General features: G+C 45.8%; 2 protein-coding genes and 1 long non-coding RNA gene across 6 annotated transcripts in view; 2 read left to right on the top strand and 1 right to left on the bottom strand.

Annotated features, from left to right (window-relative positions):
* Positions 1–8923, top strand: part of tab1 (TGF-beta activated kinase 1/MAP3K7 binding protein 1) — a 30630-nt gene extending 21707 nt beyond the window's left edge. Inside the window, exons 10-12 of one of the 3 annotated variants that reach the window (XM_090195532.1) lie at positions 4304–4469; positions 6975–7064; positions 7177–8923. In XM_090195532.1, the coding sequence (XP_090051658.1) occupies positions 4304–4469; positions 6975–7064; positions 7177–7324 (404 nt within the window). In that variant the 3' untranslated portion in view covers positions 7325–8923. Of the gene's footprint in view, positions 1–1247; positions 1331–4303; positions 4470–6974; positions 7065–7176 lie in introns of those variants that run through there. The other 2 variants (XM_090195533.1, XM_090195534.1) reach the window with 2 other exon arrangements.
* Positions 8660–9005, bottom strand: LOC149978755 (uncharacterized). Its single transcript, XR_016485723.1, has 2 exons — positions 8771–9005; positions 8660–8735 (listed from the first exon to the last, which is right to left on the bottom strand). It is a non-coding gene; the product is annotated as an uncharacterized LOC149978755 (long non-coding RNA).
* A 4217-nt stretch (positions 9006–13222) lies between these two features.
* Positions 13223–27145, top strand: part of mgat3b (beta-1,4-mannosyl-glycoprotein 4-beta-N-acetylglucosaminyltransferase b) — a 78757-nt gene continuing 64834 nt past the window's right edge. Inside the window, exon 1 of one of the 2 annotated variants that reach the window (XM_036949156.2) lies at positions 13223–14512. The gene's annotated coding sequence lies outside the window, so the exon portion shown is untranslated. The remainder of the gene's footprint in view (positions 14513–27145) is intronic. The other variant, XM_090195531.1, reaches the window with a different exon arrangement.

Genomic DNA, 27145 nt, shown 5'->3' with positions numbered 1-27145 from the left:
GATTACACACAGGTGGATTGTATTTATCATCATTAGTCATTTAGGTCAACATTGGATCATTCAGAGATCCTCACTGAACTTCTGGAGAGAGTTTGCTGCACTGAAAGTAAAGGGGCTGAATAATTTTGCACGCCCAATTTTTCAGTTTTTGATTTGTTAAAAAAGTTTGAAATATCCAATAAATGTCGTTCCACTTCATGATTGTGTCCCACTTGTTGTTGATTCTTCACAAAAAAATACAGTTTTATATCTTTATGTTTGAAACCTGAAATGTGGCAAAAGGTCGCAAAGTTCAAGGGGGCCGAATACTTTCGCAAGGCACTGTATATACTTCTGTGTATTGATTTTAAGAAAAGCATTGATGTTTATGGTTAGGTTCACGTTGGAGCAATGACAGTCCTTTTTCGCGAATGCCCACCGCATTGATTATATGCAACGCAGGACACGCTAGATAAACTAGTAATATCATCAACCATGTGTAGTTAACTAGTGATTATGATTGATTGATTGATTGTTTTTTATAAGATAAGTTTAATGCTAGCTAGCAACTTACCTTGGCTTCTTACTGCATTCGCGTAACAGGCAGGCTCCTCATGGAGTGCAATGAGAGGCAGGTGGTTAGAGCGTTGGACTAGTTAACTGTTAGGTTGCAAGATTGAATCCCCCGAGCTGACAAGGTGAAAATCTGTCGTTCTGCCCCTGAACAAAGCAGTTAACCCACCGTTCCTAGACCATCATTGAAAATAACGTGTTCTTAACTGACTTGCCTAGTTAAATAAAGGTGTACAAAAATATACATATATAAATACATTTTAAAAATCGGCCAAATCGGTGTCCAAAACTTGAAATCGGCCTTAAATAATCGGCCATTCCGATGAATCGGTTGACCCCTACTGTAGAGATCACAATGGTGAGTTAGACGTCTCTGCCTGATACACAGAGGCCAGAGCCTTCCGTGTAGAGCTTGAACCTGGCCAATGAGGGTCTGAGTTAAACCTCAGTTCATATTCTATAAAAATGATTCTCATACATTCAAACAGTCTTCTGATGCATTACTGATCATCTGCAGGCAGACCTCAATACCAAATGAACAGGAAAGCTTGAATTCTTCATCTAATTCAGCTAACCCTTTTACTTGTGTTTTACTAGGTTTCTAAGTGTCAGTGTCCTACTCCAACTGTCCCAGCAGCACTATATTACTACTATAATACTAGATGAACTCTGTCTCTCTGCTGTCTCTCCTCTAGGTGGTCGTATCTACCCAGTGTCAGTGTCCTACTCCAACTGTCCCAGCAGCACTATATTACTACTATAATACTAGATGAACTCTGTCTCTCTGCTGTCTCTCCTCTAGGTGGTCGTATCTACCCAGTGTCAGTGTCCTACTCCAACTGTCCCAGCATCACTATATTACTACTATAATACTAGATGAACTCTGTCTCTCTGCTGTCTCTCCTCTAGGTGGTCGTATCTACCCAGTGTCAGTGTCCTACTCCAACTGTCCCAGCAGCACTATATTACTACTATAATACTAGATGAACTCTGTCTCTCTGCTGTCTCTCCTCTAGGTGGTCGTATCTACCCAGTGTCAGTGTCCTACTCCAACTGTCCCAGCAGCACTATATCACTACTATAATACTAGATGAACTCTGTCTCTCCTCTAGGTGGTCGTATCTACCCAGTGTCAGTGTCCTACTCCAACTGCCCCAGCAGCACAATATTACTACTATAATACTAGATGAACTCTGTCTCTCCTCTAGGTGGTTGTATCTACCCAGTGTCAGTGTCCTACTCCAACTGTCCCAGCAGCACTATATTACTACTATAATACTAGATGAACTCTGTCTCTCTGCTGTCTCTCCTCTAGGTGGTCGTATCTACCCAGTGTCAGTGTCCTACTCCAACTGTCCCAGCAGCACTATATTACTACTATAATACTAGATGAACTCTGTCTCTCCTCTAGGTGGTCGTATCCTCCCAGTGTCAGTGTCCTACTCCAACTGTCCCAGCAGCACTATATTACTACTATAATACTAGATGAACTCTGTCTCTCTGCTGTCTCTCCTCTAGGTGGTCGTATCTACCCAGTGTCAGTGTCCTACTCCAACTGCCCCAGCAGCACTATATTACTACTATAATACTAGATGAACTCTGTCTCTCTGCTGTCTCTCCTCTAGGTGGTCGTATCTACCCAGTGTCAGTGTCCTACTCCAACTGTCCCAGCAGCACTATATTACTACTATAATACTAGATGAACTCTGTCTCTCCTCTAGGTGGTCGTATCTACCCAGTGTCAGTGTCCTACTCCAACTGTCCCAGCAGCACTATATTACTACTATAATACTAGATGAACTCTGTCTCTCTGCTGTCTCTCCTCTAGGTGGTCGTATCTACCCAGTGTCAGTGTCCTACTCCAACTGCCCCAGCAGCACAATATTACTACTATAATACTAGATGAACTCTGTCTCTCCTCTAGGTGGTTGTATCTACCCAGTGTCAGTGTCCTACTCCAACTGTCCCAGCAGCACTATATTACTACTATAATACTAGATGAACTCTGTCTCTCTGCTGTCTCTCCTCTAGGTGGTCGTATCTACCCAGTGTCAGTGTCCTACTCCAACTGTCCCAGCAGCACTATATTACTACTATAATACTAGATGAACTCTGTCTCTCCTCTAGGTGGTCGTATCCTCCCAGTGTCAGTGTCCTACTCCAACTGTCCCAGCAGCACTATATTACTACTATAATACTAGATGAACTCTGTCTCTCTGCTGTCTCTCCTCTAGGTGGTCGTATCTACCCAGTGTCAGTGTCCTACTCCAACTGTCCCAGCAGCACTATATTACTACTATAATACTAGATGAACTCTGTCTCTCTGCTGTCTCTCCTCTAGGTGGTCGTATCTACCCAGTGTCAGTGTCCTACTCCAACTGTCCCAGCAGCACTATATTACTACTATAATACTAGATGAACTCTGTCTCTCTGCTGTCTCTCCTCTAGGTGGTCGTATCTACCCAGTGTCAGTGTCCTACTCCAACTGCCCCAGCAGCACTATATTACTACTATAATACTAGATGAACTCTGTCTCTCCTCTAGGTGGTCGTATCTACCCAGTGTCAGTGTCCTACTCCAACTGTCCCAGCAGCACTATATTACTACTATAATACTAGATGAACTCTGTCTCTCTGCTGTCTCTCCTCTAGGTGGTCGTATCTACCCAGTGTCAGTGTCCTACTCCAACTGTCCCAGCAGCACTATATTACTACTATAATACTAGATGAACTCTGTCTCTCCTCTAGGTGGTCGTATCTACCCAGTGTCAGTGTCCCACTCCAACTGTCCCAGCATCACTATATTACTACTATAATACTAGATGAACTCTGTCTCTCTGCTGTCTCTCCTCTAGGTGGTCGTATCTACCCAGTGTCAGTGTCCTACTCCAACTGTCCCAGCAGCACTATATTACTACTATAATACTAGATGAACTCTGTCTCTCTGCTGTCTCTCCTCTAGGTGGTCGTATCTACCCAGTGTCAGTGTCCTACTCCAACTGTCCCAGCAGCACTATATTACTACTATAATACTAGATGAACTCTGTCTCTCCTCTAGGTGGTCGTATCTACCCAGTGTCAGTGTCCTACTCCAACTGTCCCAGCAGCACTATATTACTACTATAATACTAGATGAACTCTGTCTCTCTGCTGTCTCTCCTCTAGGTGGTCGTATCTACCCAGTGTCAGTGTCCTACTCCAACTGCCCCAGCAGCACTATATCACTACTATAATACTAGATGAACTCTGTCTCTCCTCTAGGTGGTCGTATCTACCCAGTGTCAGTGTCCTACTCCAACTGTCCCAGCAGCACTATATTACTACTATAATACTAGATGAACTCTGTCTCTCTGCTGTCTCTCCTCTAGGTGGTCGTATCTACCCAGTGTCAGTGTCCTACTCCAACTGCCCCAGCAGCACTATATCACTACTATAATACTAGATGAACTCTGTCTCTCCTCTAGGTGGTCGTATCTACCCAGTGTCAGTGTCCTACTCCAACTGCCCCAGCAGCACTATATCACTACTATAATACTAGATGAACTCTGTCTCTCCTCTAGGTGGTCGTATCTACCCAGTGTCAGTGTCCTACTCCAACTGTCCCAGCAGCACTATATCACTACTATAATACTAGATGAACTCTGTCTCTCCTCTAGGTGGTCGTATCTACCCAGTGTCAGTGTCCTACTCCAACTGTCCCAGCAGCACTATATCACTACTATAATACTAGATGAACTCTGTCTCTCCTCTAGGTGGTCGTATCTACCCAGTGTCGGTGCCCTACTCCAACTGCCCCAGCAGCACCAGTAAGACCAGCGTCACCCTCTCCCTGGTCATGCCCTCTCAAGGGGGTACCCTCACCAACGGGACCAACACAGCCTCCACTCTGGAGGAGGGCACACCCACACACACACCTGGGTAATATATATGATATATGCCATGTATCCATAGCAACTCACTCAAAGCGTGCACACACCGAGCCAATAACACGCACACTCACCAACGGGACTAACACCACTTTCTTTCCCTGGAAGAGGATACAAATGCAGGCATGCTGACACACACACTAGAGATGGGTGATATGGCCAACACATCATATCACAATATTTGTGTCATTTGTGTGACAGATGAAATTAAAGTGATTTGAAGGGGCTCCGTTCTGATGGTTGTATACCCACTAGGACACGACTGACAGAGAGGTGGTCCAATATGGAGCACTGTCTCAGAATACACACTGCTCAAAAAAATAAAGGGAACACTAAAATAACACATCCTAGATCTGAATGAATGAAATTTTATTATTAAATACTTTTTTCTTTACATAGTTGAATGTGCTGACAACAAAATCACACAAAAATTATCAATGGAAATCAAATGTATCAACCCATGGAGGTCTGGATTTGGAGTCACACTCAAAATTAAAGTGGAAAACCACACTACAGGCTGATCCAACTTTGATGTAATGTCCTTAAAACAAGTCAAAATGAGGCTCAGTAGTGTGTGTTGCCTCCAAGTGCCTGTATGACCTCCCTACAACGCCTGGGCATGCTCCTGATGAGGTGGCGGATGGTCTCCTGAGGGATCTCCTCCCAGACCTGGACTAAAGCATCCGCCAACTCCTGGACAGTCTGGTGCAACGTAGCGTTGGTGGATGGAGCGAGACATGATGTCCCAGATGTGCTCAATTGGATTCAGGTCTGGGGAACGGGCGGGCCAGTCCATAACATCAATGCCTTCCTGCATTAGGAGGAACCCAGGGCCAACCACACCAGCATATGGTCTCACAAAGGGTCTGAGGATCTCATCTCGGTACCTAATGGCAGTCAGGCTACCTCTGGCGAGCACATGGAGGGCTGTGCTGCCCCCCAAAGAAATGCCACCCCACACCATGACTGACCCACCGCCAAACAAATCTGTGAAGAGCACAGGGCGCCAGTGGCGAATTTGCCAATCTTGGTGTTCTCTGGCAAATGCCAAACGTCCTGCACGGTGTTGGGCTGTAAGCACAACCCCCACCTGTGGACGTCAGGCCCTCATACCACCCTCATGGAGTCTGTTTCTGACCTTTTGAGCAGACACATGCACATTTGTGGTCTGCTGGAGGTCATTTTGCAGGGCTCTGGTAGTGCTCCTCCTGTTCCTCCTTGTACAAAGGCGGAGGCAGCGGTCCTGCTGCTGTGTTGTTGCCCTCCTACGGCCTCCTCCACGTCTCCTGATGTACTGGCCTGTCTCCTGGTAGCGCCTCCATGCTCTGGACACTACGCTAACAGACACAGCAAACCTTCTTGCCACATCTCGCATTAATGTGCCGTCCTGGATGAGCTGCACTACCTGAGCCACTTGTGTGGGTTGTAGACTCCGTCTCATGCTACCACTAGAGTGAAAGCACCGCCAGCATTCAAAAGTGACCAAAACATCAGCCAGGAAGCATAGGAACTGAGAAGTGGTCTGTGGTCCCCACCTGCAGAACCACTCCTTTATTGATGGTGTCTCTAAATGCCTATAATTTCCACCTGTTGTCTATTCCATTTGCACAACAGCATGTGAAATGTATTGTCAATCAGTGTTGCTTCCTAAGTGGACAGTTTGATTTCACAGAAGTGTGATTGACTTGGAGTTACATTGTGTTTAAGTGTTCCCTTTATTTTTTTGAGCAGTGTAGTTAGTGTATTGTTAAAATTCATACCGGTATGTGGATCCATTCCATTATACTGTATACTCGATATATCGCCCAGCCCGAACGCATACACACATCCACCAAGCTAAACGCACACTTCCTCCCTGGCTTGATTTGGACGCCTTCTGCAGGCGTGGATGACCTTGTGTTCTTGGCCGTACTTCCAACAAGTGTAGACGATAGTTTCATAGCCAGTTCATTTTAGATTTTCATTTGGGTTTGTTAGGGTCATTTCAGATAAACCGTATCGTAATTGTTGGCCCTCGCTATGACCACACGTTGGCTTCTTGTTATTGTGTTGTTCTAAGAGGCATGTGCATGGCCCCTGTTCTGAGTCATTGATTGGTTCATTCCTCCTACCATTCTTTACTTTGCTGTCTTCTTTCCTTCATTCCTTATTTATTTTCCTTCTCTGAATCTCCTCCTTCTGCTCCCTCGCTTTCCCATCCTCCATCTGTCTATTATTTTCCCCCTTTCTTTTGCTCTTCTTCCCCTCACTCACTCACTCCCTCACTCACTCCCTCACTCACTCCCTCACTCACTCCCTCACTCACTCACTCACTCACTCACTCCATCCATCTCTTTCTCCTCACTTCCTTCGTCACCTCTAGCACGCTCCTTCTACCCAGCGCCGTCCGCCGTTCCTCCCTTGACATCCTCCAGTCCATAAATGAGCTCTGTCTCTCCCCTCTTCCCTCTCTTCCCCCTCTCCCCCCTCGCCCACCCGCCCCCCTCCCACCCCGCAGCCAGAGTCCCACCACCACGCTCCATTCCACCAATAACCAGACCACCCAGAGCTCCAGCTCTTCTTCAGGAGACGGAGGCAGCCTCTTCAGGTGGGTAGCTCGGTGGGTTAGAGAAGGGAAAAATCCCAGGCGGGATGGTTTCTATTCTGTTTCTAGGAAGATTATGTTCACTAAAATATCCACTGTATGGGACTCTCTCCAGACAGCGTGGCAGCCAGGCGGTGCAGCCAGACGAGACCGGGCGGGTCCCTCCCTATGTTGACTTCACCCAGTTCTACCGGCTGTGGGGGTCAGACCACGGAGACTTCCTGGGGACACAGGGGGCCTCAGCTGGGCTGGGGCCTCAGTGATGGAGGGGGACATGATTTGGGCTGAAGAGAGTGATAACTGCTCTTGAAGGAGGGAGGTATAGGAATGTATTGGAGGGGTTGTGTGATGGATTTTGGTGGTGTTGTGGAGATTTCGAGCTGATAAGGCATCCTTAGGCAGAAACGGATTTCTATTTTTTTACTTTATCACGACTATTCCTTTTCCTACAGCTGATAACGTGTTTATTACACGCCTAAAGGTAATGTTATTGATGGGTTGGGTGGACAACAGGTATGCAGGAAGGAAGGCTGATCTAGCATCAGTTTTTGCTTTAGATAACAATGAATAAGATTATATTGACAGGGGTGACCTGATCCTAGGTCATTGCTCTTACTCTGAAATGCTTGATACGGCCCCAGATCTACCTGAATGGACTGAATTCACCCCCAACACACAGTCAGTGAGTGTATGTTGGCTAGCGTTTAACTCCTGTCACCTGCTCTTTGTCTGTTTGTAAACAAGGGAGGGAGGTGGGAAGGGGGATGGATGATGTTGGGTTATCAGTCTGTCTGTGAACAAGGGAGGGAGGTGGGAAGGGGGGTGAATGATGTGGGGTTATCAGTCTGTCTAAACAAGGGAGGGAGGTGGGAAGGGAGATGAATGATGTGGGGTTATCAGTCTGTCTGTGAACAAGGGAGGGAGGTGGGAAGGGGGATGAATGATGTGGGGTCAGTCTCTGTGAACAAGGGAGGGGGGTGGGAAGGGGGATGAATGATGTGGGGTTATCAGTCTGTCTGTGAACAAGGGAGGGAGGTGGGAAGGGGGATGAATGATGTGGGGTCAGTCTCTGTGAACAAGGGAGGGGGGTGGGAAGGGGGATGAATGATGTGGGGTTATCAGTCTGTCTGTGAACAAGGGAGGGAGGTGGGAAGGGGGATGAATGATGTGGGGTTATCAGTCTGTCTAAACAAGGGAGGGAGGTGGGAAGGGAGATGAATGATGTGGGGTTATCAGTCTGTCTGTGAACCAAGGGAGGGAGGTGGGAAGGGGGACGAATGATGTGGGGTTATCAGTCTCTGTGAACAAGGGAGGGAGGTGGGAAGGGGGACGAATGATGTGGGGTTATCAGTCTGTCTGTGAACAAGGGAGGTGGGAAGGGGGATGAATGATGTGGGGTTATCAGTCTGTCTGTGAACAAGGGAAGGAGGAGAGGGGGATGAATGATGTGGGGTTATCAGTCTGTCTGTGAACAAGGGAAGGAGGAGAGGGGGATGAATGATGTGGGGTTATCAGTGCAGGTGACACTGTAATGAGCTGACATGTGAAGGGACTCATCTCAGCTGTCTCTTGTTACTGTTGTTACCGCTGCCCGTTGATCTCTTTCCACCCCACTCCCTCCTACTCTACCTGCCTCTTCACTCTCTCTTTCCACCCCACTCCCTCCTACTCTACCTGCCTCTTCACTCTCTCTTTCCACCCCACTCTACCTGCCTCTTCACTCTCTCTCTCCACCCCACTCCCTCCTACTCTACCTGCCTCTTCACTCTCTCTCTCCACCCCACTCCCTCCTACTCTACCTGCCTCTTCACTCTCTCTTTCCACCCCACTCCCTCCTACTCTACCTGCCTCTTCACTCTCTCTTTCCACCCCACTCCCTCCTACTCTGCCTGCCTCTTCACTCTCTCTCTCCACCCCACTCCCTCCTACTCTACCTGCCTCTTCACTCTCTCTTTCCACCCCACTCCCTCCTACTCTACCTGCCTCTTCACTCTCTCTCTCCACCCCACTCCCTCCTACTCTACCTGCCTCTTCACTCTCTCTCTCCACCCCACTCCCTCCTACTCTACCTGCCTCTTCACTCTCTCTCTCCACCCCACTCCCTCCTACTCTACCTGCCTCTTCACTCTCTCTCTCCACCCCACTCCCTCCGACTCTACCTGCCTCTTCACTCTCTCTCTCCACCCCACTCCCTCCTACTCTACCTGCCTCTTCACTCTCTCTCTCCACCCCACTCCCTCCTACTCTACCTGCCTCTTCACTCTCTCTCTCCACCCCACTCCCTCCTACTCTACCTGCCTCTTCACTCTCTCTCTCCACCCCACTCCCTCCTACTCTACCTGCCTCTTCACTCTCTCTTTCTCTCCTCTTTATTCGTATTTGGTCTGGTTGGAGGAGAGATGAGCAGTTGAAGTGATGACATTTTTTTGATAGTTATGAAATCATGTACATCTAACGTATGTTTATTTTATGTGGTTATATACATTTTATGTACAGTTGAAGTCAGTAATTTACATACACTTACTTAGGTTGGAGTCATTAAAACTGTTTTTCAACCACTCTACAAATTTCTTGTAAACAAACTATAGTTTTGGCAAGTCGGTTAGGACATCTACTTTAGCATGACACACGTCATTTTTCCAACAATTGTTTACAGACAGATTATTTCACTTATAATTTACTGTATCACAATTCCAGTGGGTCAGACGTGTACATACACGAAGTTGACTGTGTCTTTAAACAGCTTGGAAAATTCCAGAAAATGATGTTATAGCTTTAGAAGCTTCTGATGGACTAATTTACATAATGAGTCAATTGGAGGTGTACCTGTGGAAGTATTTCAAGGTCTACCTTCAAACTCAGTGCCTCTTTGCTTGACATCATGGGAAAATCAAAAGAAATCAGCCAATACCTCAAAAGAAAATAATGTAGACCGCCACAAGTCTGGTTCATCCTTGGGAGCAATTTCCAAATGCCTGAAGGTACCACGTTCATCTGTACAAACAATAGTACGCAAGTATAAACACCTTGGGACCACGCAGCCGTCATACCTCTCAGGATGGAGAAGTGTTCTGTCTCCTAGAGATGAACGTACTTTGGTGCGAAAAGTGCAAATCAATCCCAGAACAACAGCAAAGGACCTTGTGAAGATGCTGGAGGAAACGGGTACAAAAGTATCTATATCCACAGTAAAACAAGTCCTATATTGACATAACCTGAAAGGCTGCTCAGCAAGGAAGAAGCCACTGCTCCAAAACCGCCATAAAAAAGCCAGTCTACGGTTTGCAACTGCAGGTGGGGACAAAGATTGTGCTTTTTGGAGAAATGTTCTTTGGTCTGATGAAACAACAATAGAACTGTTTGGTCATAATGACCATCATTATGTTTGGAGGAAAAAATGGGATGCATGCAGGCCGAAGAACACCATCCCAACTGTGAAGCACGGGTTTGGCAGCATCATGTTGTGGGGGTGCTTTGCTGCAGGAGGGACTGGTGTACTTCACAAAATAGATGGCATAACGAGGTAGGAAAATTATGTGGATATATTGAAGCAATATCTCAAGACATCAGTCAGGAAGTTAAAGCTTGGTCGCAATGGGTCTTCCAAATGGACATTGACCCCAAGCATACTTCCAAAGTTGTGGCAAAATGGCTTAAGGACAACAAAGTCAAGGTATTGGAGTGGCCATCACAAAGCCCTGACCTCAATCCCATGGAAGATTTGTGGGCAGAACTGAAAAAGCGTGTGCGAGCAAGGAGGCCTACAAACCTGACTCAGTTACACCAGGTCTGTCAGGAGGAGTGGGCCAAAATTCACCCAACTTATTGTGGGAAGCTTGTGGAAGGCTACTCGAAACGTTTGACCCAAGTTAAACAATTTAAAGGCAATGCTACCAAATACTAATTGAGTGTATGTAAACTTCTGACCCACTGGGAATGTGATGAAAGAAATAAAAGCGGAGATAAATCATTCTCTCTACTATTATTCTGAAATTTCTCATTCTTATAATAAAGTGGTGATCCTAACTGACCTGAGACAGGGAATTTTTACTAGGATTAAATGTCAGGAATTGTGAAAACCTGAGTTTAAATGTATTTGGCTTAGGTGTATGTAAACTTCCGACTTCAACTGTATATGTCAAGGTTAGGATCAATACCATTTCAATTCCAGTCATTTCAGAAAGTGAACAAATTCCAAATTTCCCTCATTGAAAGTATTGGAAGAGAATTGGAATTGAAATGTCAGTGTACTTAATCGACGTGGACATTGATTAAGGCAGCACCCTGCACCTCTGATTCAGAGGGGTTTGATTAAATAAATACAGGAGACACATTTCAGTTGAATGCATTGTGTTGTGCAACTGACTAGGTATCTCGTTTCCCTTCCTGAATTGAAAGGGAATTGACCCTGAAGCTTTATATATGTTTATGAATGCTTTTTACATTTGCTATGTATGTTTTGTCTCCTTGGAGATAGGCTGCATTGAGAAATTAAATGATTGAAATGTGTGACTTCTTCTGCGATGTCTTCTTGATGTTTTGACTTCCAAAACCTTCAACTACGGCCTCTTTGACATTGACATGTTAGTGATTTTGAGGGGGCAGGTAGCTTAGTGGTGAGAGCGTTGGGCCAGTAACCGAAAGGTTGCTAGATCAAATCCCTGAGCTGACAAGGTAAAAATCTGTCGTTCTGCCCCTGAACAAGGCAGTTTTCTAGGCTGTCATTGTAAATAAGAATTTGTTCTTAACTGACTTGCCTAGTTAAGTAGAAGTTAAATAAAAAAATATTTAGCAGACGCTCTTCAACCTTCAACCACGGCCTCTTTTGGCACGTTAGTCATTTAGCAGATGCTCTTCAACGCTCTTATCCAGAGCCACTTGCAGTAGGAGTGATACATGACTTAATAGCCAACTAGGTGATCAAGGTTTAGTATTTCATTGATTTCATTGGGCAGAATCTGACTGCGGAAACTAAGTACCTCTGAGGAAGAGAGAGAAAGGAGAAAAGATAGACCGGCTAACTTGTCTTTTAGAGGGAAAGAAGGAAGGAAAGAAATATTGACAATCCTTCATTCAGCAGACCACCTTTCAACAAGCAGGTAAACTGACGTTTGTGCCTTGAGCTACAGCCCCATTCAGTGTCCGATTTAGTAAGTCCTCATACTTTCCACACAACTCTTCTTTGTCAACCCTCTTTAAATAAGTAGCTTAAGGCATATGTCTGTATGTCCCAAAAAGCACCCTATTCCCGATATAGTGCACTACTTTTTTAAACTAAGTGCACTATAAAGGGAATAGGGTGCCATTTGGAACACTGCTTTAGAACACAGTAGTGACAATGTTATGATGAAAGCGGGTTGAGGAATGGAACATTCAATGTCAGTTATTTCTCTGGAACAATATATATATATTTGTTTTGAATCAATTCTTCATGAAGGTAGGGGCTGTAGTGTCCTGTCTGGTGCAGGGTTGAGATTTCCGTGCTCGATTGTTGATTAGATGTATGAATAATTATTTAATCTATCAAAATGTATTGCTTACAATAAAAGCAATCGGAATTGATCGATCAGCAAGTTTATTGTCTATAAACATTCCAAACAAAGGAATCATTATAATGTATATATTTCTATCACCATAGTCTAAAGATGTAGAAAGGAGCGTTTTTATTTTTTTCCAGAAATATATTGGTTGTCTTTAGCTTTAGTTCTGAGGCGTTAAAAGTGTGAGTAATGTATGTCCTCGTTCCACAGACAGAGCTCTTTATCCCTCGCGTGTTGCTGTAACCCCTCCCCCCATGAATTCAGTTCTGAGATTCAGACCCATCTCAAGGGAAACAGGCTCTCTCTGTCGCTCTCTCTTTCTCTTTATACAGCAAAATAGGCTATTACTTTACAATGTCCCGACTCCGTCATCGGTCACGGTCTAATTTGCTGTGCCGTTGTGGATTCAAGACATTAATTTACACAGTTAAAACTCCGAATTTAAACATAGTTAAAACCCTCAAAACAGGCTGACTGCACAGACAATTCCACCATTATATTGTAGGCCTATTGTATTAAAACGGATATGGTGGATACTACGAGGGCGTTCCTTGCTACGGGGGTGGGGGTTAGTGAAACAAGATGTGTTTACATTGTAACGGTACCATTATGTTATACCGCTACATTGGCGCAGAGAGAAGGAGTGTGTTGGCCTGATGTGCGTCAAAACATCGTATCACGACAGTGGAGGAGTGACACATTTTGAAAACCTACATTATGGCGCTCCGCCATCGCTCTGTCTACAATTTCGCCTTTATTTCGCCCCACGAGTACCCCTTGTCGTCCACTCAATTCAAAGTGCTTTACCTGCCTGGGATACATATGTTTACATTGCCAAAGCAAGCAAATTATACAATAAATATATTTCCCTTTCTCTCTTTCACCCGCTCGCTCCTGTGATAAGCAAACCCGAGCACGGGGAGGAGCTGCCGTCTCGTGCGGCCCCCATCCCTTTTCTCCCCTGCTACTCATTTCACCCACCAGAGAGAGAGAAATGAAAAGTAAGGAAACCGGGGAGAGAGAGACGGGTGTGTTGCCTGTCCTCTTCATATGAGCGGAAAGGCGTCATATTCCGTGCAGCTCGAGCGCTGTTGTTGGCCGGGGCTCACACGACAGAGAGAGAGAGAGAGAGAGAGGGGGAGAGAGAAGGAAGAGGGGCTGCTTTACAGATAACGGAACAGTGAAAGGAGAAAGCGCTAGCGACGAGTCATAACGTAAAAATCGGTGTAAAACCGGGTAAGACAACAAGCGCGCGTCCAGTTTCCCTCATCACTTCGATTCGAGCCAACTGGGATCGGGATGGATATATCTTCTTCTGCACCATTTGTCAGATCTCCCGCTAGAGAGGACCGTGCCTCACGCGCAGCAGCAGCACCCCCACCACCGAAATCGTTTTTTCTTCTCGGATGCTCCCATTAGATACAGAACAACGGTAGATATCGATTAGTGGATAGTATTCGAATGCAGCGCGCACTGCCCGGGATAACGGTAGATTGAACCTGCTGGCTGCCATCGACTGAACAAACGGAGACGTACCAACGGTACCACGGGATTCGTGGTCGTTCAACTATCATAGGCACTGCAGCCTAGCAGGCAGCCCCCTTCGTCGCAAGATACAGGGATAAACCGTAGGATACTAGCCTACACTCGCTCCCTGATGCAAAACACCGCCGCAGCGCAGCGTCGAGAAACTATGCAGCTGTTTGATAAGATACATATGTAACGGGGGAATTACGGGAGACCCTGACCGGGTTCTCTGTCTGATCTGCGCACCCAGGTTGATAACGGAGGCTCCGATAACGGGATTGGAATGGCATAGATTGCTTTTTTTCAACACGGTGACCGACGAACAGAACGGATACATATCTGACATGACTATCTGCATCTAGAGACCTCAAACACAGGCGATGGGTAAGGAAAGCCTTTCCTTTTCTTGTGGGGAAATGTAGAGGGGAATATCGGCCAGTGGCGTGCCTTTTCAAAGACCCCTGGTCTGTCATAAGGCACTTGTATGACTGCAATGTAGATGGGTGTCTGTATGGGTGTGTTGGTTCTTTCAAGACAACTGGGAACTTTGAAAAATAGGTTAAACCGTGACGTCAGTTATCTTTAGGTCAATTCTGAGTTGGATGACCGTTCAAAACGAGTCGGAGCTCGTTTTTTTCCCGAGTTCCCAGTTGTCTGGAACGCACTTGAGTCGGAAGTCGAAGATATCCGAGTTCCCAGTTGTTTTGAACGCGGCATGTGTAGCCTATGTATAGGCCTAGTTGGGGGTAAGGCCAATATATAGGGACATGATATTGGTGATGAATGTGATGATGAATATTGTTATAATAATCTATTAGCCTATGGTTTTAGCAACCACAAACCAAATAAGTACGATCCGAATGCAAGCTGGTTCAGAATTCGATTATCTGTCCATTCCCGCAAAAAAATCATTCGCGTGCGATTATGATCTTCAATATTAGGTGACGTTCCAGAATCCGTGATTCTTTACTTCTTGAGAGCTGACATGACAAGTAGACAAGACAGACTTATCCCGAGAGAGGCCTATTCGTTTTTGTTTTTGGTTGTTATCGTGTCTACAGATGCAGAATTACATTCACTTCACTTGCTCCAGTGGAGTTGCACTGTTACATTCTGCAGTGATAGAAACATCCAATTCAGAAATGTCATCCAGAACCTTAGAGGGGTATTCGGTTGTCCCCATAGGAGAACATTTGGAATAACCCTTTTTTGGGTCCATGTATAACCATTTTGGGTTTGATGTAGAAAACTTTCTACAGAGGCTTCTACATGGAACCAAAAAGGGTTCTACCTGGACTCCAAAAGGGTTCTACCGGAACCAAAAAGGTTCTCCTATGGGGACAGGAGAAGAACCCTTTTGGAAGCCTTTTTCTCTAAGAGTGTTGGTCTGTGCAGTGAATGCAGATGTAGAGCCTAGAGACTAACAGACTGTCAAGTCCCATTATAACAGCCTACCTGAACCAGCAGTAGTAAATGGCTTCAGGAAGCAGTTGTCCCTTCAGATATAGCATATATCTGATCTAGGTTCAGCTTTTACACACCAACCCTGACCTTTACCATTATGAGACTAATCATAATAATCCATTATAAGCTCATGTAGAGGAAAACCTTGTATACACACATTTTACAAGCATTTCGCTACACCCACAATAACATCTGCAAAATATGTGTATGTGACCAAAAACATTTGATTTGATCGTGTGTGTGTGTGTGAGAGAGAGAAGACAGTTACAGACATACACAATTTGGTAGGCATGCCTAAGGCCTTGTTGTTTCTTCATATTGCTAGAGGGATGTCTAAGGATGGAGTGATGATTGGTTGATCCATCTCCATTTACTCTGCGGCTAGCCCGGGAGTTGTGAGTTAGTGGTCGGAGTGGGTGTGTTCACTGGGTGTGTGGGTATGTGTGGGTGTGTTCACTGGGTGTGTGGGTATGTGTGTGTGTGTCGCTGTGTGTGGGTATGTGTGGGTGTGTTCACTGGGTATGTGTGTTTGTGTCGCTATGTGTGGGTGTGTTCACTGGGTGTGTGGGTATGTGTGTGTGTGTCGCTGTGTGTGGGTTGCACCTGCTCATGTGAAACAACTCACAAAATCATTTCTCAAGGGGTGTATCTTAATAGTCAATTGCAGCCTCCTAATCTTCATCTGAACTCAAGATGATGGCTGTGTTCCTCGTTCAAGCTAACATGACCTGGTCTGTGAATATGTCAGTTAAGGTGAAGGAAAGGAGACAAGGAGAGGAAGTAAACCAAGACTATAGAGATGCACCCCTTGGGAACGGTTCCCTGACTGAGGCTGAGGTATCTGAAGAATCCAAATCAGTTGTGAGTTATGTGTTGTGAATTAGTGGTCGCTGGGTGGTGTGTGTGTGTGTGTGTGTGGGTCTCTGGGTCTCAGTGGGTCTGTGTGTGTGCTGCACATCTGGAAGTTATGTGGAAATTGAGCAAGTTGAGGTGACTAAACTGCTTGGAGTAACCCTGGATTGTAAACTGTCATGGTAAAAACATATTGATACAACAGTAGCTGGTGCAGACAGATTGGACAGCCCTGCTTCTAGCTCCTAGGCAACTTCTCAGTATTTCGTTTTTTTATACGTTATTTCTTACAATATTAGCCCAGAATTTTTTTGTGTTATTACATAGAGCTGGGGAGAACTTTTGGATATCAGAGCGGCGGTAACTCACCAGCATTACGACCAGGAATACAACTTTCCCGAATTGGAGGATCCTTTGTTCGTAACACCCAGGGCAATTGAACTGATTCCAGAGGCTGATCCAAAAGGCTGATCCAAAACACAAGCAAAACGTCAGTATAGAGACAGAGTTGAGTCGCAATTAAACGGCTCAGACATGAGAAGTGTGGCAGTGTCTACAGATAATCACGGACAACAAAGGACAACACAGTTCCACCGACACGCTACCAAGGACTGTGGGCTCTCCTTCTCTGTGGCTGACGTGAGTAAGACATTTAAACGTGTTAACCCTCAAAAGACTGCCGGCCCAGACGGCATCTCTAGCCACATCCTCAGAGCATGTACAGACCAGCTGGCTGGAGTGTTTATGGACATATTCAATCTCTCCCTATCCCAGTCTGCTGTCTCTACGTGCTTCAAGATGTCCACCATTGTTCCTGTACCTAAGAAATCAAAGGTAACTGAACTAAATGACTATCGCCCTGTAGCACTCACTTCTGTCATCATGAAGTGCTTTGAGAGACTAGTCAAGGATCATACCTTACCTGACACCCTAGACCCACTTAAATTTGCTTACTGCCCCAATAGATCCACGGACGATGCAATCGTGGACAAGAGAAATACCTATGTAAGAATGCTGTTAATGGACTATAGCTCAGCATTCAACACCATAGTACCCTCCAAGCTCATCGTTAAGCTCAAGGCCCTGGGTCTGAACCCTGCCCTGTGCAACTAGGTCCTGGACTTCCTGACGGACCACCCCCAGGTGGTGAAGGTAAGAAACAATACCTCCACTTCGCTGATCCTCAACACAGGAGCCCCACAAGGGTGCATGCTCAGCCCCCTCCTGTACTCCCTGTTCACCCATGTCTGCGTGGCCATGCACGCCTCCAACTCAATCATGAAGTTTGCAGATGACACAACAGTAGTAGGCCTGATTACCAACAATGATGAGACAGCCTACAGGGAGGAGGTAAGGACCCTGGGAGTGTGGTGCCAGGAAAACCATCACAAACTTTTACAAATGCACAATTGAGAGCATCCTGTCGGGCTGTATCACCACCTGGTACGACAACTGCACCGCCCACAACCTCAGGGCTCTCCAGAGAGTGGTGCGGTCTACCCAACGCTTCACCGGGGGCAAACTACCTGCCCTCCAGGACACCTACAGCACCCGATGTTACAGGAATGCCAAAATTATCTGCACTGTACACACACGTACACATGGATTATGTGTTGTAGATACGTGGTAGTGGAGAAGGCTCCTGAGGGCACACACTTAGTGTGTTGCGAATGTATTGTAATGTTTGACATTGTTTTTTCAATATATCTTTTTTAACCTTTATTTAACTAGGCAAGTCAGTTAAGAACATAATCTGATTCACAATGACGGCCTACCAAAAGGCAAAAGGCCTCCTGTAGGGACAGGGGCCTGGGATTTAAAAAAATAAATAAAGACAATATAAATATAGGACAAAACACACATCACGACAAGAGAGACAACACTACGTAAAGAGAGACCTAAGACAACAACATAGCAAGGTAGCAACACATGACAACACAGCATGGTAGCAACATAACAACAACATGGTAGCAACACAACATAACAACAGCATGGTAGCAACACAACATGGTAACAGCACAAAACATGGTACAAACATTATTGGGCACAGTCCATGATTGAATCTTTGAATGAAAAGATTGAGATATAACTGTCCAGTTTGAGTGTTTGTTGCAGCTCGTTCCAGTCGCTATCTGCAGCGAACTGAAAAGAGGAGTGACCCAGGGATGTGTGTGCGTTGGGGACCTTTAACAGAATGTGACTGGCCGAACAGGTGTTGTATGTGGAGGATGAGGGCTGCAGTAGATATCTCAGAAAGGGGGGAGTGAGGCCTAAGAGGCTTTTATAAATAACATCAACCAGTGTGTCTTGCGATGGGTATACAGAGATTTACAGAGGAGTATAGAGTGCAGTGATATGTCCTATAAGGAGCATTGGTGGCAAATCTGATGGCCAAATGGTAAAGAACATCTAGCCGCTCGAGAGCACCCTTACCTACCGATCTATAAATTATGTCTCCGTAATCTAGCATGGGTAGGATGGTCATCTAAATCAGGGTTAGTTTGGCAGCTGGGGTGAAAGAGGAGCGATTACGATAGAGGAAACCAAGTCTAGATTTAACTTTAGCCTGCAGCTTTGATATGTGCTGAGAGAAGAACGGCACTTGTATGAGGTGACTACCTCAAACTCTAAACCCTCAGAGGTAGTAATAGCACCTGTAGGAAGAGGGGCATTCTTCTTACCAAACAACATGACCTTTGATTTGGAGGTGTTCAGAACAAGGTTAAGGGTAGAGAAAGCTTCTTGGACACTAAGAAAGATTTGTTGTAGACCATTTAACACAAAATCCGGGGAGGGGCCAGCTGAGTATAAGACTTTATCATCTGCATATACATGGATGAGAGAGCTTCCTACTGCCTGAGCTATGTTGTTGATGTAAATTGAGAAGAGCGTGGGGCCTAGGATCGAGCCTTGGGGTACTCCCTTGGTGACAGGCAGTGGCTGAGACAGCAGGTTTTCTGACTTTATACACTGCACTCTTTGAGAGAAGTAGTTAGCAAACCAGGCCAAAGACCACTCAGCGATACCAATACTTCTTAACTGGCCCACAAGAATGGAATGGTCTGCCGCAGGTATTCCCAAACTGCCATCGGGGGTACTCCAAATAAAAATGTGATTCACATTTACATTTTGTTTTTCACTCTTGAGCAGAAATTTACAAACAAAACATGCCAATTTGAAAAATAATCCACAGGAGTTTTTTGAGCGAGAATTAAGACAACTTTTGAGTAGTAAGAAATGTATTAGAGCAACAGATACAATTAATAATAATGGTCTAGAAGTGTTTTATATGGTGAGTTACCGAGTGGCTAGGACAGACAAGCCCTATACTATTGTGGAGGACTTCAGTCTTCCTAATGCCGCGGAGATGGCTGGGACAATGCTGGGGGAAAAGGCCAAAAAAACTATACAGACAATGCCTTCATCAAACAACACTTTTTCATGACCCATCAGTGACATGGCAGGAGATGATTTGAAACAACTACTGCTTCACATACAAGCCAGTGAATTATATGCGTTACAGCTGGATGAGTCAACAGACGTGGAGGGCCTGGCACAGCTCCTGGTATATGTCCATTACGTTTATGGGTGGTCAATTAAGGAAGACATCTTCTTCTGCAAACCACTGGAAACCAGAACAACAGGAGAGGATATTTTTAAAGTACTGGACATCTTTGTGGCATCAAATGGACTTTGGTGGTCAAGATGTGTTGATATCTGTATTGATGGCGCAAAATCCATGACAGGGAGACATAGTTCAGTGGTAACGTGTGCAAGCAGTTGCTCCCGACGCTACTTGGGTCCACTGCAGCATCCACCCAGAGGCTCTTGCTGCCAAAGGAATGCCCGACAGCTTGAAAGACGTTTTGGACACTACAGTGAAAATGGTTACCTTTGTTAAAGCAAGGCCCCTGAACTCTTGTGTATTTTCTGCACTATGCAATAGTATTGGCAGCGACCATGTAACACTTTTACAACATACAGAAAGAAGTGCGCTGGTTATCAAGGGCCAAAGTATTGACACGTTTTTTTGAATTGAGAGACGAGCTTAATGTTTTCTTTACTGACCATAAGTTTTACTTGTCTGACCGCTGGCATGATGACGAGTTTCTCACACGACTGGCCTATCTGTGTGATGTTTTTTCTCCCTGAATGATCTGAATCGACGATAACAGGGACTCTGCAACTATATTCAATGTAGTTGAGGCTCTGATTAAGAAGTTGGAGCTCTTCTCTGTCTGCATTAACAAGGACACAACACACAGGTCTTTCCATCACTGTATGATTTTTTGTGTGCAAATGAACTCAAGCTTATGGACAATGTCAAATGTGATATAGCGAAGCATCACACCCTTCTCATTAACTTGTGGTGAGTTATTCACCATTTTCAATTAAGAAATAAGGTTTTATATGTAAGATGGCTAAATAAAGATCATTTTTTAAAATTATTATTATATTATTATTTGTGCACTGGTCCTATAAGACCTCTTTGTCACTTCCCACGAGCCGGGTTGTGACAAACTCATGTGACACTCATTCTTATGGTTAATAAATGTATTGTATGGTGTGTGTGGCAGGCTTACAATGATTGCACAAAAAAACTAAATTTGAGAGTGCGCTGACCCTGGTGCTAGAGGTGGTACGCAGCTGGAGATTGAATGTTTGAAGGGGTAGGCAGCCGGAGGTTGAATGTTTGAAGGAGTAGGCAGCTGGAGGTTGAATGTTTGAATGAGTAGGCAGCTGGAGGTTGAATGTTTGAAGGGGTAGGCAGCCGGAGGTTGAATGTTTGAAGGAGTAGGCAGAGGGAGGTTGAATGTTTGAATGAGTAGGCAGCTGGAGGTTGAATGTTTGAATGAGTAGGCAGCTGGAGGTTGAATGTTTGAAGGGGTAGGCAGCTGGAGGTTGAATGTTTGAATGAGTAGGCAGCTGGAGGTTGAATGTTTGAAGGGGTAGGCAGCCGGAGGTTGAATGTTTGAAGGAGTAGGCAGCTGGAGGTTGAATGTTTGAAGGGGTAGGCAGCCGGAGGTTGAATGTTTGAAGGAGTAGGCAGCTGGAGGTTGAATGTTTGAAGGGGTAGGCAGCTGGAGGTTGAATGTTTGAAGGAGTAGGCAGCTGGAGGTTGAATGTTTGAAGGGGTAGGCAGCCGGAGGTTGAATGTTTGAAGGAGTAGGCAGCTGGAGGTTGAATGTTTGAAGGGGTAGGCAGCTGGAGGTTGAATGTTTGAATGAGTAGGCAGCTGGAGGTTGAATGTTTGAAGGGGTAGGCAGCTGGAGGTTGAATGTTTGAAGGAGTAGGCAGCTGGAGGTTGAATGTTTGAAGGAGTAGGCAGCTGGAGGTTGAATGTTTGAATGAGTAGGCAGCCGGAGGTTGAGTGTTTGAAGGAGTAGGCAGCCGGAGGTTGAGTGTTTGAAGGAGTAGGCAGCTGGAGGTTGAATGTTTGAAGGAGTAGGCAGCTGGAGGTTGAATGTTTGAAGGGGTAGGCAGTTGGAGGTTGAATGTTTGAAGGAGTAGGCAGCTGGAGGTTGAATGTTTGAAGGAGTAGGCAGCTGGAGGATGAATGTTTGAAGGGGTAGGCAGCTGGAGGTTGAATGTTTGAAGGAGTAGGCAGCTGGAGGTTGAATGTTTGAATGAGTAGGCAGCTGGAGGATGAATGTTTGAAGGGGTACGGGACTATAAAACGTTTGGGAACCACTGGTCTACCGTTTCTAAAGCTTTGGCCACGTCAATGAGAATAGCAGCACAGCATCGCTTTATAACGGCCTTAATGTTGCTGGACCCCAGGAAGAGTAGCTGCTGATGGGGATCCATAGTAAATACAAACACACACTCAGTCGTTTCTCAAGGGTCGATCTCACTTTCAAAATGTGTCCTTTCCTCCTAACATCATTGAACACGACTGGGTCTGTAAATTCAATGCAGAGACTAGTCCTTTCACATCGATGTAGATCATCAAGGAGAGGAGATGAGGAAGCAAACAAAGACTATTGAGAAACACCCCTTGGGATCGGTTCACTAACTGAGGCGGAGGTATCTGATGTAGCCTGGTTGGTTGGTTCACTCTGAAGGTCTGCCAACGATCCAGCGGCACTGCTGACACTGTAGACCACAGCTGTTGCACCACAGTAGAGAAAGGGGTGTGTGTGTGTGTGTGTGTGTGTGGACGTGTTTCACTCTTCTTGAGGGGACCAGAAGTCTCCACCAGAATAGTAAACAAACACAAATTTGACCAACTGGGGACATTTTGTTAGTCCCCACAAGGTTAAATGCTGTTTCTAGGGGGTTAGGGTTAAGGTTAGAATTACTGTTAGAATTACCTTAAGGATTAGGGTTAGTTTTAGGAGCTAGAGTTAGGTTTAGGAGCTAGGGTTAGGTTTAGGAACTAGGGTTAGAATTACTGTTAGAATTACCTTAAGGGTTAGGTTTAGTTTTAGGAGCTAGGGTTAGGTTTAGGAGCTAGAGTTAGGTTTAGGAGCTAGGGTTAGACTTACTGTTAGAATTACCTTAAGGGTTAGGTTTAGTTTTAGGAGCTAGGGTTAGGTTTAGGAGCTAGGGTTAGGTTTAGGGTTAAGGTTAGAATTACTGTTAGAATTACCTTAAGGGTTAGGGTTCGTTTTAGGAGCTAGGGTTAGGTTTAGGGTTAAGAATAGAATTACTGTTAGAATTACCTTAAGGGTTAGGGTTGGGTTAGGGGTTAGGTTCAGGGTTAGGAGCTAGGGTTATGTTTAGGGTTTGGGTTAGGAGCTAGGGTTAGGTTTAGGGTTAGGTTTAGGGTTAGGGTTAGGAGCTAGGTTTAGGGTTAGGAGCTAGAGTTAGGGTTAGGGTTAGGAGCTAGGGTTAGGAGCTAGAATTAGGTTAGGGTTAGGTTTAGGGTTAGGGTTAGGAGCTAGGGTTAGGTTTAGGGTTAGGAGCTAGGGTTAGGAGCTAGAATTAGGTTTAGGGTTAGGTTTAAGGTTAGGTTTTTGGGTAAAGGGTTAGGGTAAGGGTCAAATTATGGGTTAGGGTTACGGTTAGGTTTAGGGTTAGGTTTAGGGGTTAGGGAAAATAGGATTTTGAATGGGACTGAATTGCGTGGCCCCACAAGGTTAGCTGTCCAAGACTGTATGTGTGTGTGTCCTAAGAGAGAGGAGGACTAGGTTCTCGGTGCTCCCCCAGTCTAAATGAGGCTCTGGCACAGCGTTGCTTAGTTGGTGGCCTTGTTTGCCCTTCACTTCCACAGAAAGACGAAAACAGGAAATGCAAATGTGACAGAGAGTGAGGGGGGGGGGGGGGGGGGGACTTTCTCTGATGGCATAACAGTAGAGCCATTTGACTTGACACTCAACAAATAGAATGAAGGAAATGAGAGAGAATATGCAGAGAGCAAGTATCAAGGGAAACGAGAGAGAAAGAGAGTTAGAGAGGGGGGTGGGGGATAAGCCATAAAGAAAGAGGATGAAAGAGAGAGAAAGAGAAAGTCAAATCAAATCAAATCAAATCAAATTTTATTTGTCACATACACATGGTTAGCAGATGTTAATGCGAGTGTAGCGAAATGCTTGTGCTTCTAGTTCCGACAATGCAGTAATAACAAGTAATCTAACTAACAATTCCAAAACTACTGTCTTGTACACAGTGTAAGGGGATAAAGAATATGTACATAAGGATATATGGATGAGTGATGGTACAGAGCAGCATAGGCAAGATACAGTAGATGGTATCGGGTACAGTATGTACAAATGAGATGAGTATGTAAACAAAGTGGCATAGTATAAAGTGGCTAGTGATACATGTATTACATAAGGATACCGTCGATGATATAGAGTACAGTATATACGTATGCATATGAGATGAATAATGTAGGGTAAGTAACATTTATATAAGGTAGCATTGTTTAAAGTGGCTAGTGATATATTTACATCATTTCCCATCAATTCCCATTATTAAAGTGGCTGGAGTTGTGTCAGTGTGTTGGCGACAGCCACTCAATGTTAGTGGTGGCTGTTTAACAGTCTGATGGCCTTGAGATAGAAGCTGTTTTTCAGTCTCTCGGTCCCAGCTTTGATGCACCTGTACTGACCTCGCCTTCTGGATGATAGCGGGGTGAACAGGCAGTGGCTCGGGTGGTTGATGTCCTTGATGATCTTTATGGCCTTCCTGTGACATCGGGTGGTGTAGGTGTCCTGGAGGGCAGGTAGTTTGCCCCCGGTGATGCGTTGTGCAGACCTCACTACCCTCTGGAGAGCCTTACGGTTGAGGGCGGTGCAGTTGCCATACCAGGCGGTGATACAGCCCGCCAGGATGCTCTCGATTGTGCATCTGTAGAAGTTTGTGAGTGCTTTTGGTGACAAGCCGAATTTCTTCAGCCTCCTGAGGTTGAAGAGGCGCTGCTGCGCCTTCTTCACGATGCTGTCTGTGTGAGTGGACCAATTCAGTTTGTCTGTGATGTGTATGCCGAGGAACTTAAAACTTGCTACCCTCTCCACTACTGTTCCATCGATGTGGATGGGGGGTGTTCCCTCTGCTGTTTCCTGAAGTCCACAATCATCTCCTTAGTTTTGTTGACGTTGAGTGTGAGGTTGTTTTCCTGACACCACACTCCGAGGGCCCTCACCTCCTCCCTGTAGGCCGTCTCATCGTTGTTGGTAATCAAGCCTACCACTGTTGTGTCGTCCGCAAACTTGATGATTGAGTTGGAGGCGTGCGTGGCCACGCAGTCGTGGGTGAACAGGGAGTACAGGAGAGGGCTCAGAACGCAACCTTGTGGGGCCCCAGTGTTGAGGATCAGCGGGGAGGAGATGTTGTTGCCTACCCTCACCACCTGGGGGCGGCCCGTCAGGAAGTCCAGTACCCAGTTGCACAGGGCGGGGTCGAGACCCAGGGTCTCGAGCTTGATGACGAGCTTGGAGGGTACTATGGTGTTGAATGCCGAGCTGTAGTCGATGAACAGCATTCTCACATAGGTATTCCTCTTGTCCAGATGGGTTAGGGCAGTGTGCAGTGTGGTTGAGATTGCATCGTCTGTGGACCTATTTGGGCGGTAAGCAAATTGGAGTGGGTCTAGGGTGTCAGGTAGGGTGGAGGTGATATGGTCCTTGACTAGTCTCTCAAAGCACTTCATGATGACGGATGTGAGTGCTACGGGGCGGTAGTCATTTAGCTCAGTTACCTTAGCTTTCTTGGGAACAGGAACAATGGTGGCCCTCTTGAAGCATGTGGGAACAGCAGACTGGTATAGGGATTGATTGAATATGTCCGTAAACACACCGGCCAGCTGGTCTGCGCATGCTCTGAGGGCGCGGCTGGGGATGCCATCTGGGCCTGCAGCCTTGCGAGGGTTAACACGTTTAAATGTCTTACTCACCTCGGCTGCAGTGAAGGAGAGACCGCATGTTTTCGTTGCAGGCCGTGTCAGTGGCACTGTATTGTCCTCAAAGCGGGCAAAAAAGTTATTTAGTCTGCCTGGGAGCAAGACATCCTGGTCCGTGACTGGGCTGGGTTTCTTCCTGTAGTCCGTGATTGACTGTAGACCCTGCCACATGCCTCTTGTGTCTGAGCCGTTGAATTGAGATTCTACTTTGTCTCTGTACTGGCGCTTAGCTTGTTTGATAGCCTTGCGGAGGGAATAGCTGCACTGTTTGTATTCGGTCATGTTACCAGACACCTTGCCCTGATTAAAAGCAGTGGTTCGCGCTTTCAGTTTCACACGAATGCTGCCATCAATCCACGGTTTCTGGTTAGGGAATGTTTTAATCGTTGCTATGGGAACGACATCTTCAACGCACGTTCTAATGAACTTGCACACCGAATCAGCGTATTCGTCAATGTTGTTATCTGACGCAATACGAAACATCTCCCAGTCCACGTGATGGAAGCAGTCTTGGAGTGTGGAGTCAGCTTGGTCGGACCAGCGTTGGACAGACCTCAGCGTGGGAGCCTCTTGTTTTAGTTTCTGTCTGTAGGCAGGGATCAACAAAATGGAGTTGTGGTCAGCTTTTCCGAAAGGGGGGCGGGGCAGGGCCTTATATGCGTCGCGGAAGTTAGAGTAACAATGGTCCAAGGTCTTTCCTCCCCTGGTTGCGCAATCGATATGCTGATAAAATTTGGGGAGTCTTGTTTTCAGATTAGCCTTGTTAAAATCCCCAGCTACAATGAATGCAGCCTCCGGATAAATTGTTTCCAGTTTGCAGAGAGTTAAATAAAGTTCGTTCAGAGCCATCGATGTGTCTGCTTGGGGGGGGATATATACGGCTGTGATTATAATCGAAGAGAATTCTCTTGGTAGATAATGCGGTCTACATTTGATTGTGAGGAATTCTAAATCAGGTGAACAGAAGGATTTGAGTTCCTGTATGTTTCTTTCATCGCACCATGTCACGTTAGTCATAAGGCATACGCCCCCGCCCCTCTTTTTACCAGAAAGATGTTTTTTCCTGTCTGCGCGATGCGTGGAGAAAACTGTTGGCTGCACCGCTTCGGATAGCGTCTCTCCAGTAAGCCACGTTTCCGTGAAGCAAAGAACGTTACAGTCTCTGATGTCCCTCTGGAATGCTACCCTTGCTCGGATTTCATCAACCTTGTTGTCAAGAGACTGGACATTGGCAAGAAGAATGCTAGGGAGTGGTGCGCGCTGTGCCCGTCTCCGGAGTCTGACCAGAAGACCGCCTCGTTTCCCTCTCTTTCGGAGTCGTTTTTTTGGGTCGCTGCATAGGATCCACTCCGTTG

Source organism: Oncorhynchus mykiss, chromosome 13 (assembly GCF_057628025.1).
Source record: "Oncorhynchus mykiss isolate SJ-2025 chromosome 13, ASM5762802v1, whole genome shotgun sequence".
NCBI lineage: Eukaryota > Metazoa > Chordata > Actinopteri > Salmoniformes > Salmonidae > Oncorhynchus > Oncorhynchus mykiss.
This window is presented reverse-complemented; position numbering and strand designations above follow the sequence as displayed.